General features: G+C 37.3%; 1 protein-coding gene across 1 annotated transcript in view; it reads right to left on the bottom strand.

Moving 5' to 3' along the window:
- The window catches only part of LOC136864567 (uncharacterized), a 200,255-nt gene extending 188,269 nt beyond the window's left edge, over positions 1–11,986 (bottom strand). The window contains exons 1-3 of the mRNA XM_067141729.2: positions 11,853–11,986; positions 10,259–11,713; positions 10,098–10,180 (exon numbers count right to left, since the gene is read on the bottom strand). Coding sequence (XP_066997830.2) covers positions 10,098–10,180; positions 10,259–11,713; positions 11,853–11,859 — 1,545 coding nt within the window. The 5' untranslated portion in view covers positions 11,860–11,986. The remainder of the gene's footprint in view (positions 1–10,097; positions 10,181–10,258; positions 11,714–11,852) is intronic.
- Between the last annotated feature and the right edge of the window lie 1,152 nt (positions 11,987–13,138).

The raw sequence follows: 13,138 nt of genomic DNA, 5'->3' as shown, positions 1-13,138 counted from the left end.
TTCTTTAATAATATTCCATGTTCCACTCTATCAAAGGCTTTGGAAAGATCTATGGCTATGCAATCTAACTGGCCTCCTGAATCCAACTGATCTGATATGTCCTGCTGAAATCCCACCAGTTGTGCCTCACAAGAAAATTTCTTTCTAAATCCATACTGGCTCCTCATGAACCAATTTTTATCATCACATATCCCTCTGATGTACTTCGATATTAAACTCTCCAGTATTTTACAAACTATACTGGTCAGGCTGATTGGCCTGTAGTTCTCTGGTTTCCTTTTATCACTCTTTCCTTTATAAATTGGTATTATTATAGATTCCTTCCATTCCTTTGGTATTACACTATTATTTATGACATAGTCAAAGAGAAATTTTAAATAAGGCACTATGTACCACCCCATTGTCTTTAACACCTCATCACGACACTGTCCGAGAGTTTCACCATGAGATATTCACTCCGCCACACAGTTTATTCATCTTAAGCGATGACTTTCAACTGATCTCCTAGTCCTGTAGTACCTCTCTTACGACCATTACTTTTCCAGCAAGCAACAAATACAAACCGCTACTTAAAATATTTATTACAATATACAGTTTTTCTCAACTACAAACTTGTTGATATCTTAAAAAACATCAGTTGTATAAAGAATCCTAAACTCAGGGATACGAACCACCCATCATATTGACCATTCTAAACAAACCAACATATCGAATACTAACAAGAAAGGCTTGCATTATATTTAACCCGCGAGTGGTTGCTATACGAGACTTTCTCTCACATTATTTTGTATTGTGAGTTTACCTCCAAGTGATGCAAGGAGGTGACTGTTCCCTCTTCTAGCTGAGTTGATAACTGTTGTGAGTAAGGCATTTGAAATTTGAAAGGTAAACATCCCCTCCCCTAGTCCAAACAAAGATTCGTATGAGTCTGTGCGCCTTGTGTGAGAGGTTCCCTCATCGCGCGACCAGTGGCATTGGTGTTATGTTGAAGTTGAAAGGGAAACTTTCTCCTGCTGTAGGTGTTAGTATTTGACATAAGTCGCGCATGAAACGTTCTCCATTTGCAGTTACTGACAAATGAGTCTTCAAAAATTATGAGTCAAAGAAGAATGAGGGGTAATAAGCGCTGTTACAAACTCCAGCTAACTCAAATGTTACAGAGAAGACCTATTGTACTTTATTCTTGCATTCCTACTGCGTCTGTCAGAATGTTCTATATTATTAACAATGTTTTGGGTTTTACGTCTCAATAACTACTTTTTACGGTTTTTGCAGATGCCGAGGTGCTGGAATTTTGTCCCACAGGAGTTCATTTACATGCCAGTAAATCTACGCCTGACATATCTGAGCACCTTCAAATACCACCGGAGTGAGCCAGGATCGAACCTGCCAACTTGGGCTCAGAGAGCTAGTGCCTTACCCGTCTGAGCCATTCAGTCCGGCACTCTTGTGAATATTACGAGCTGACATGTGAATGAACTAATGACTAATTTCCATTGAGTAGTAATTTGTTTCTGTAATATACTGTTAATCAATTTTTTTATCTAAAATATATAACGCAGACTTCGCGTCTCACTTCACTAATTCATTTCACTCATACGCAAGATTGTGAAAGATATATTAATTTCAAATGACGTTTACTGTGAAAGTCTCACGTGCAACCACTGGTGTTGCAATACGGCTAGCGACCACTCGCGGGTTAAAGAAGGCACTGGAAATTTTCACTATTCCTTCATATGCATGCATATTTACACACGAAAGGTTTGATTCACCTTTTTGAAACCCCCAAAAACATTCCTATTCTTACATTCCTTAATTCTTTTAAATTATATATCACAGTGCTAAATGGCACAGAAGCAACATTAACATCACATGCTGCTTCCACTCCTCCCCCAAGACATCCTACGGCATGGACTGTCAACAAGTGGCGATACCCTGTCACTGACAATGCTTTCCAGTGAACCGGAATTAACCTGCCAATAACAATTACCACCAGCCATGTAAAACCATCATCCATCTGCACGCCCGGCAGACAACAGCAAAGTGAGGAGAGAGAGGGCAGGGGGAGATGGGAGAGTGTTTGGGATCCTCACCAAGAATACCTAATAAAAGAACTAAATGGTGTGCAGAGGAAAGCAGCAAGGTTTGTAACAGGGGATTTCAGGAGAAAGAGTAGTGTATCAGAAATGTTAAAGGAACTTGGGTGGGAAACTTTAAGTAAGAGAAGGGAGAAAACTAGACTTATAGGATTATATAGAGCCTATACAGGAGAAGAAGCATGGGGAGATATCCGTGAGAGGCTTCGGATGGAAAATAATTATATTGGTAGAACTGACCACAAGTACAAAATTAGAAGGAATTTTAGCAGAAGCGATTGGGGTAAATTTTCTTTCATTGGGAAGGGCGTGAAGGAGTGGAACAGTTTACCAGGGGTAGTTATTTATTTATTTATCGTATGATGTACACAGAAAGATTGTATAAATAAGTATGCAATATATACACAATGTATACAAACAGAAGCCTATAGTTCCAAATCAAGTCCATTGATCCATTTTAAGGCCTCCTCAGTTGCATTATGAATGTCCTCCAAAGGACCTTGAAATGCTCTCTGTGGACACTCGACAATTACATGGTGGATGGTCTGTGAGGTAGCTCCACAATCACACCCAGGAGACTTCTGCCAGCCCCATTTATAAAGAGTAAAGAGTAGTAGTGTTTGATCCTTTTCCAAAATCTGTTCAGATATTCAAGAAGAGAATAAACAACAACAGAGATAATAAATTAAATGTTAGAGGGCATTCGACCAGTGCAGGATATTGTAAATAATAAATGTGTGTGATTAAATTAATTCCATCCCCTGGTCTAAGGAGTTTGGACAGCCCAAGTAGGGGACTGCCTGTAGGGGTGAAGTACAGTGGGGACTTCGAGGGCCCTGGGACCGCTACGGTAGCTGTGAAGGCCCTTCAGGAACTCTGAAAAGTGGTGGCAAAAGGGGCTCTGGTTAAGACGCAGCAGGTCGTTATGCTACTTAGGTTCCAAAATGGGTAAAATATAAATAGGTAAATAAATTCAGTGTTAATTTTTTTCTTATACCAGTTGTATAGTATTATTAGAAGTAATTTCACATACCGTACTGTATATGAGTTGACTATGTTTGTAAGATATTATAAGTAGAATTTTGTAAACAATATAAATTTATTAAGGATGATGTGTGTGTTTAATAGAAAAAATTATTAGCGTAAATTGTATAATATTGTATTCTAGGAAAATTTTCTTCGTCTCCTGTTAATTTAAAATTTAGTGCTTGACAATAATGTATTTTAGTGTACCATTTGCCACCGAGGTAGACACCTCATTTGCAAATAAAGAGATTTTGATTTGATTTTGAGATGGTGCGACATCAATGTTTACTACTACTACTATTACCACCTGGGCCAACCAAGACCCAAATTTAGGATTCTGGACTGCTATCCCTATGCAAATAAAAATCTGGGATTGATTTTGTACTTACATGTCAATGCCAGAGTTTAAATCCATGTGATATGTTGAGTGATACACTGACTCACACCAACTTCGATCAAGACACAATAGTGAACCACATCTCCTCTTGAAAAACTGAAGCAATTTCAACCAAACTTGGTATATGCATGACCCTACTATCTGGAAATAAACACTGAGGAGGTATGATAACCCTAGCATCCCTAGGTGTGGGAGGTGATGTAAATATAATTAAAAATAGGGTCGAATCCATAGTTTTTTGGGTCGCTGAGATCAAGTCACAATCTGAATGTCATTTAAGTCGAAGTTCAGCCCCCATTGGCATGGGAGCTGAGAAAGGCTGAAAAACTCACAATCTGCGTTACGTCACATCTACACAGATAGGTCTTATGGCGACGATGGGATAGGAAAGGCCTAGGAGTGCAAAGGAAGCGGCCGTGGCCTTAATTAAGGCCTGGAGTGAAAATGGGAAACCACGGAAAACTATCTTCAGGGCTGCCGACCATAGGGCTCGAACCCACTATCTCCCACATGCATACCTGCCAACTTTACAAAACCAAAAATCAGGAGATTTTTATATGAAAATCAGGAAAAATCAAGAGATACCCATTACTTAGCAAATACACAGATTAATATATTGCATCACGCACCCGCTCGATTATGCAAAGCACAATGCTATTTTCATCAAGTAATAAATTAAAATTCACCCGAATTGTCTCCAAATGGCTCCTAAAATCTGTAGAAAAGTCACTAGTAGCTATATTTGAGTCAATAAATTACTAAAATAGACTCCAAATCTAGCGACTAGTCTCTAGAATCGACTAGACAGATGTGAACAAACACGAACATAGGGTGCGAAAACGAGAGATTTCAATTGATATACGCGTCACGATATACAGGTTTCAATAAACATTGCATATTCGCCTGCATTTCTCATATTAATAAACGTCGATATTTCATTTGAAAGCAGCCAACCACATGGCTGATAAAGCAGGCATGAGGCAGTTTCTAAAAACTAGCTATGATCGGTGGAAAACGGTAAATATAAATGTAAACAGACTCTGGGATGGGTTTAAAGAAATTGTTGAGGAATGCGAAAACAGGTTTGTACCATAAAGGGTGGTAAGGAATCGTAAAGACCCACCTTATTATAATAGAGAAATAAAGAGACTAAGAAGGAGGTGCAGACTGGAAAGAAATAGAGTTAGAAATGGCTGTGGAAGTAAGGAGAAATTGAAGGAACTTACTACAAAATTTAATCTAGCAAAGAAGGCAGCTAAGGATAATATGATGGCAAGCATAATTGGCAGTCATACGAATTTTAGTGAAAAATGGAAGGGTATGTATAGGTATTTTAAGGCAGAAACAGGTTCCAAGAAGGACATTCCAGGAATAATAAATGAACAAGGGGAGTGTGTATGTGAGGAACTTCAAAAGGCAGAAGTATTCAGTCAGCAGTATGTAAAGATTGTTGGTTACAAGGATAATGTCGAGATAGAGGAGGAGACTAAGGCCAAAGAAGTAATAAAATTTACATATGATAACAATGACATTTACAATAAGATACAAAAGTTAAAAACTAGAAAAGCAACTGGAATTGATCAGATTTCTGGGGATATACTAAAGACAATGGGTTGGGATATAGTACCATATCTGAAGTACTTATTTGATTATTGTTTGGTCGGAGGAGCTATACCAGATGAATGGAGAGTTGCTATAGTTGCCCCTGTGTATAAAGGAAAGGGTGATAGACATAAAGCTGAAAATTACAGGCCAGTAAGTTTGACATGCATTGTATGTAAGCTTTGGGAAGGCATTCTTTCTGAATATATTAGACATGTTTGTGAAATGAATAACTGGTTCGATAGAAGGCAATTCGGTTTTAGGAAAGGTTATTCTACTGAAACTCAACTTGTAGGATTCCAGCAAGATATAGCAGATATCTTGGATTCAGGAGGTCAAATGGACTGTATCGCGATTGACCTGTCTAAAGCATTTGATAGGGTGGATCATGGGAGACTACTGGCAAAAATGAGTGCAATTGGACTAGACAAAAGAGTGACTGAATGGGTTGCTATATTTCTAGAAAATAGATCTCAGAGAATTAGAGTAGGCGAAGCTTTATCTGACCCTGTAATAATTAAGAGGGGAATTCCTCAAGGCAGTATTATCGGACCTTTATGTTTTCTTATATATATAAATGATATGAGTAAAGGAGTGGAATCGGAGGTAAGGCTTTTTGCGGATGATGTTATTCTCTATAGAGTGATAAATAAGTTACAAGATTGTGAGCAACTGCAACGTGACCTCGAAAATGTTGTGAGATGGACAGCAGGCAATGGTATGTTGATAAACGGGGTTAAAAGTCAGGTTGTGAGTTTTACAAGTAGGAAAAGTCCTCTCAGTTTTAATTACTGCGTTGATGGGGTGAAAGTTCCTTTTGGGGATCATTGTAAGTATCTAGGTGTTAATATAAGGAAAGATCTTCATTGGAGTAATCACATAAATGGGATTGTAAATAAAGGGTACAGATCTCTGCACATGGTTATGAGGGTGTTTAGGGGTTGTAGTAAGGATGTAAAGGAGAGGGCATATAAGTCTCTGGTAAGACCCCAACTAGAGTATGGTTCCAGTGTATGGGACCCTCACCAGGATTACCTGATTCAAGAACTGGAAAAAATCCAAAGAAAAGCGGCTCGATTTGTTCTGGGCGATTTCCGACAAAAGAGTAGCGTTACAAAAATGTTGCAATGTTTGGGTTGGGAAGAATTGAGAGAAAGAAAAAGAGCTGCTCGACTAAGTGGTATGTATATAGGATAATATTTTTTGTTTATTTCCACCTATTCAATACATTACAAGATGTTGGCATTTACTTTAAAACATTATTCAGATGAGACATGTTTCGCCTCCTACTGTGAGGCATCCTCAGTCATTATCAGAAACATTATTTTACCAGGCATCTGGTTAAAGATATTCAAAAATGTGTTTGATGATTATAAGAGAGGTAAGATTTACGTTTGTTATAAACATGTTCATGAAGTAACTAAAAATCTAATATATTGATAAAAACATGTGTAGTTCTTTGTTGAATAGGACTTGTTTGATTGTACTATAGTAAAAGAAGGTGGCTTGAAGCCGTAGTCATTAATAGATGTCTAATACATAGTGGAAGGCATAAAATATCAGTTCTATGAGAATATACATTACATTCAATTGATACTCAAAACTAGTGGATTCATAGGTAGTACATATAAAATGTTCAATGAAATAACTAAAGATCTAATAAAATGATAAACACATATGTAGTTCTTTGTTGATTAGGACGTTGTATGATTGTGCGGCTTAAAGCCGTAGTCATTAATAGATGTCTAATAAATAGTGGAAGGCATATGAAATCAGTTCAATGAGAATATATAATACAATCAATTGATACATAAAAACTGGTAGATTCATAAGCAGTACATTTAAAAATGAAGGCGTCATGTGACTATAAATGACAGTTGATGGCTTAAAGCCGTAGTCAAAGTTTAAAGTATAGGTCAATAACTGCTAATATATGGTAAAAAGATATAAGTCAAAATATAAAGCTTAGTATAAAAAATATGAAGGAAAAACATTCCAATTGTTTGACAAAAGTTACTTGACGTTGGCATGCATTTGTCCGTGATATTTATTGGTCAACAGTTCGTAGGTTATTTTAGATTTATTCGGCAAGATTGCGTTGACAAGAAGTTCACCAGATGTTTATAGTTGGCCTAATTTGTATTAAGTCATCAAGAAAGTTGCAGAGATGACGATGGGTGGAAATTCTCAACGTTGATTTGGTTTTTTGACGTGAAGGTTGGAGAGCTGTTGTGTTCTTCTTCGATGACAATATATTTTTTATAAAACGTTGATTTTAATAATTTATACTATTGAAGAGTATTATGGAAGTTTGAAGAGGCTGTTGAATTATTGTTGTTATAGATTGGCTTTAAGCCATCAACTGTCATTTATAGTCACATGACGCCTTCATTTTAAAATGTACTGCTTATGAATCTACCAGTTTTTATGTATCAATTGATTGTATTTATATTCTCATTGAACTGATTTCATATGCCTTCCACTATTTATTAGACATCTATTAATGACTACGGCTTTAAGCCGTACAATCATACGACGTCCTAATCAACAAAGAACTACATATGTGTTTATCATTTTATTAGATCTTTAGTTATTTCATTGAACATTTTATATGTACTACCTATGAATCCACTAGTTTTGAGTATCAATTGAATGTAATGTATATTCTCATAGAACTGATATTTTATGCCTTCCACTATGTATTAGACATCTATTAATGACTACGGCTTCAAGCCACCTTCTTTTACTATAGTACAATCAAACAAGTCCTATTCAACAAAGAACTACACATGTTTTTATCAATATATTAGATTTTTAGTTACTTCATGAACATGTTTATAACAAACGTAAATCTTACCTCTCTTATAATCATCAAACACATTTTTGAATATCTTTAACCAGATGCCTGGTAAAATAATGTTTCTGATAATGACTGAGGATGCCTCACAGTAGGAGGCGAAACATGTCTCATCTGAATAATGTTTTAAAGTAAATGCCAACATCTTGTAATGTATTGAATAGGTGGAAATAAACAAAAAATATTATCCTATATACAGTTTATGAAACTTTCAATACGGACGAAAAATGATTTTCATCATTTGTAATAAGTGGTATGTTCCGGGCTGTCAGCGGAGAGATGGCGTGGAATGACATTAGTAGACGAATAAGTTTGAATGGCGTTTATAAAAGTAGGAAAGATCACAATATGAAGATAAAGTTGGAATTCAAGAGGACAAACTGGGGCAAATATTCATTTATAGGAAGGGGAGTTAGGGATTGGAATAACTTACCAAGAGAGATGTTCAATAAATTTCCAATTTCTTTGAAATCATTTAGGAAAAGGCTAGGAAAACAACAAATAGGGAATCTGCCACTTGGGCGACTGCCCTAAATGCAGATCAGTATTGATTGATTGATGATCAATGTGCGAAGGACTACCGGCCACTGGCGTACAATGCTGAAATGGTGCGATTTGAAAACAACTGTTGAAGTTCACCAAAAAATAACATAAAATCGTGAGAATAATAGAATAGTCAGGAGGCAAGAAAAACTGTTGAAAATCGGGAGTCTCCCACCTAAATCGGGAAAGTTGGCAGGTATGCACATGCAAGCTCACAGCTGCATGGCCCTAACCATATGGCCAACTCGCCCGATAAGGGGTGAAAAATGAGTAGGTCCAAATGACTGAGATTATGGATGTATGTGTGTATGTTCCAGCATAGTTCTCATCCAAACTTGGTACACATATGACTTACTATCTGGAAAGAAATACTGTGGGGGCAAGACACCCCTTACACCCACAGGAGAGGGGTTGAAATGTAAGAATAACCTAAAAAGACTGATTTTAGTGTCAAATCCAGTTTTTGGGATCGCCGAGATGAATTTTGACATTACGGATGATGTTTAAGTCAAATTTCAGCCCCAGTCGGATTGGGGCTTAGAATGGATGGAAAAGAATGTCCAAAAGGCCAAGATTATGGATGTATGTTCCGGCATGGCAAAAACCAAATTCGTTATGCATATGACTATCTGAAAGAGAAAAAAAACTGAGGTGGAAAAGGGTTGAAAAATATAAAACCACCATATTGATGTGGAATCCACAGTTTTGGGGTTTGCCAAGATAGAAGGCCTTAATACTGCAATTGAGCAACACCACCTTTACAATACCATACAATATGATTCCTTTTTATTTTATTTTTATAGTATTGTAAAGGTGGAGTTACTCAATTATTAAGACTTTCTATCTTGTTGAGGTTGACAATACGTATTAATTATGAAATTTATCTCTTGTGGTTACCAAGATAAATAGTGACACTCTGGATGTCGTTCAAGACTAAGTTCAGCCCCCATTGGCATGGGGTTGAGAAGGGGTGATAAAGAAAATGTCCAAAATTAGAGAGACTAGAGAGGTACTGGTACGTGTGTATGTTCCAGCATAGCTCTCAACCAAGCTTTGTACACATATGACTTAATAATACTGTGGGGGCACAAGCCTAGTTAACACACTCCACTTATTTCCACTTATTACACACGGAGACTCGACAGAGGGTAATGCTCTTTTATTTCTGTTCTCTGCTTAGTTCTCAGGATTGCCGAGAGGAGCGTCTTTATGTGCTACAAACTGCTCCAGATGATAAAATGCTTACATGCCAACTGTTACGAAATTATACATCCAGATTTAAGGTCTGCAAAGATAGGTTAGAACCCTGCTGTCAGCAGCCTTGAAGATGGTCTTCCGTTGTTCCCTATTTTCCACACCAGGCAAATCCTGGGGCTGCACCTTAATTAAGGCCACAGTTGCTTTCTCCCCATTCCAAGCCAGTTCCTATCCCATTGTCGCCATTAAGACCTAGCTTATACGTGTCGGTGTAACATAAAAGGAAATTGTTTTAAAATTGCATCTCTGATAAAGTACCATGCTATACAGAACATATTTTATGCACACTCAATCAAAATATAAAATGTTAACAACTTACCTCATTGATAAAAGATGCAAAACCATTTTCAGTATCATGTGTCCCCCATATTTTACTGGGCATCGGCATCTTGCCATTCGGACCTAAAGCAAAGCCCATAAGAGTAAAAAATCAGAAAACAACCAGAAAACTAAAAGCAACATTACCTAATACCTACTTACCACTGGAGCAGCTGAAACGATTTGAAAATAGGCAAGAATTTGAGCCCTTATTCTTCATATGTTCACTACTTGATCGTTTAAGTTGCAATAAAGTGTTTTCTAAACAGTCAAAGTCTGAAAAGCTATCCCTCTTCAAAATCAAACTCCTGTGTCTCTTATGCATCTTTGTTTCATACAGATTTGAACCAATTAAATTCAAGTCCTCTTTCACCACATCTCTGTTATTATGAACCATAATTTGTTGAGAAACTTCAGAAAAAGATCTACAAAGTTTGGAACCTGGTGCACTCTCATTATTCTTCCCTAACCCATTTTTCAAAGCATTGAATTTGTCAAGCAACTTGGCATCAAGGCCTGAAAATGAAGAGTTCTTTTTCTCAACTGCTTGGTATAAATCAATAGACCTGGTGCAGTTCTTAACCAAAAGAGGAGACTCAAACAACTCAAATGAAGAAACTGCTCCTCTTTTAAAATTTAAACCAGTTGCACATGAAACAGCAGCAAGAAGTGAGACATTGTTATCATATTCAATAAGCGGTGAAGAAAACGACCGATTATGTTTAGTATCAGCTAACTTAGTGCGAGAATCATTTAACCCTCGTTGAATGCATTTATTTATTCGATCAGCTATCACAGCCTTAACATTTCCTCTTATAGGAGTTTGCAGCCTTCCAACTGAATTAGTGCAAGGACTCCTATGTGCAACAGAATTAAGTGGCTCTTCTAAGCATACAGCCTGGTCTCCCATCAACTCAATGGTCCTGTTCAGTTCCTCCTCAACCTTTTCTCCAACTCTCCTCTCTTCATCCATCACATACGAATCACCAAGTTTGTCATCTATCTGTCCAGATGATAAAATGCTTACATTCAAAATTGAATCTGATATATTATCAAGGCAAGAAGCACTTTCGTCAAGAACAGATAATTTCTTTTCCATAAATAACAAACATGGTGTTACATTTTTCAAATACTCTTTCCTGCATTCACTCTGGAAAGATTTACTGGACAGACGTTTCCTAATTTCTTCAATATTCAAATCATCTGCAATATCTGATACCTTACCTACACTAACTACTGCAGGATGTTCAACATCCACATTCGGTTTCACTTCATGTGAAAGGTCAACAGAAGCACCAATTCCACTATCTATATTCCCACCACATTCGCGGTTTGCTTTCACACTTTCAGCGCTGTTAAGGTTTGGACAAGACGTAGGACCATTTACTGCATTCCTTTGGTTTGACTGACGTGCTTCCTGGAACACTAATTCAAAGGGATCATCTCCATTATCATTATTTATCTGCTCTACAACAAAATCAAACGGATTTTCACCAGCGCTGGCTACAAGTTCATTATTTTCAAGCAAGGTTTTCGGTATGGGAACGAGTGGGGTGTGAAATTCGACACATCCTCTTTCAGGACTGTTAAAATCAATTAACGCCTCCTCTCCGGAAACTGTAAACAAAAAAAGTAACATTAAATACAAAGGTATATTTTTCTGCTACAATGATCCACAATAAACTTAGCTACCTATTGATCCTAATATTTGTAAATGCAAAGATTAAGGACACTGTCATTAGAGCATTTTACTTACAAGCCATTGTACATGAAACAGTAATGCACGATTGTATTTCGACCAAGAATAATCACAAATATTAACAACAATCTATATTACTGGATATCAATCTCATATTCACTTCCCTCCCAATATTTACGTATATCTCTCCCTGGTCCTTCAAGCATTTAAAACCGACATTTCAAATCCTCAAAACAAACGTCAGGTGTAAACTAACAGAAATAAAAGAAAAATGTAAACTCCAATGCCACCAACAGACAATAACAGATGTACCTGAGAGTGCCAAAGACTGTACGGAATTTCCCAACGTAAAATATATTATCAAAATATCAAATACTAAAATTTGCTATGATCAAATACGCTATGCTTAAGGAAGATGTAGAGAGCAGCGTTTTTCTATCCGTACTCGGGACTTGGTGGATTTTTTTTTTCTTTACGTCGCACCGACACAGATAGGTCTTATGGCGACGATGGGACAGGGAAGGGCTAGGAGTGGGAAGGAAGCGGCCGTGGCCTTAATTAAGGTACAGCCCCAGCATTCGCCTGGTGTGAAAATGGGAAACCACGGAAAACCACCTTCAGGGCTGCCGACAGTGGGATTCGAACCTGGACTTGGTGGATTTGGAATTTTTATAAAGTAATGGAAAGTAGAAGGGCAGGAAAGGAGTAATGAAAAATGGTAACAGCAAGGTAACAGGACGAATAAAATTAAAAATAAAATGAATATAACGAATCCTTCTCGTTGATATGCACGAGGCGTAAGAACAATCAATTGGAACACAGATGACCGAGAACATGTACAGTATTATAAACTGGAATATAAAGTGATTCAATAGGAATGACTGGAAAGGACTACCCAATTGCAAGGATAACAGAAGATCTCTTAAAGTATAACTACATATGTATAAATAACAACGTGGAAACATCGAAACGGATTATTCAAACAAATGGGGTATTACAGGGGGCCCTATCCCTTTCAATCCCTGACCACACAATTGTGTGGGTGCGTATTTTTATTTTTATTTCTTAGTAGAGATCGCTTGTAGGCCCCAGACCGGTCCGAATCGATTGTGCGGGTAACTGGCTACATGGAACTCTAATATGAAGTTCTCGTTCTATTCCATGAAGTTGTGAGATCTGTTAACTTATAGAGATGGGGAATCTGATCCTTTTAGAAGAACCGATTCATTAAAATGATTCGTTCATTTGATTCGTTCATTCCAATACCACGTGACGGAGAGCCGAAAGCGAAACCATGGACACAGATGAACCATTCCATTATGTTCTTTATAACTGCTACTGCT

The sequence above is a fragment of the Anabrus simplex genome, chromosome 1 (assembly GCF_040414725.1).
Source record: "Anabrus simplex isolate iqAnaSimp1 chromosome 1, ASM4041472v1, whole genome shotgun sequence".
In the NCBI taxonomy this organism is placed as follows: Eukaryota; Metazoa; Arthropoda; class Insecta; order Orthoptera; family Tettigoniidae; genus Anabrus; species Anabrus simplex.
Note: the sequence above shows the minus strand (reverse complement) of the source record. Positions and strands in the feature narration are given on the sequence as shown.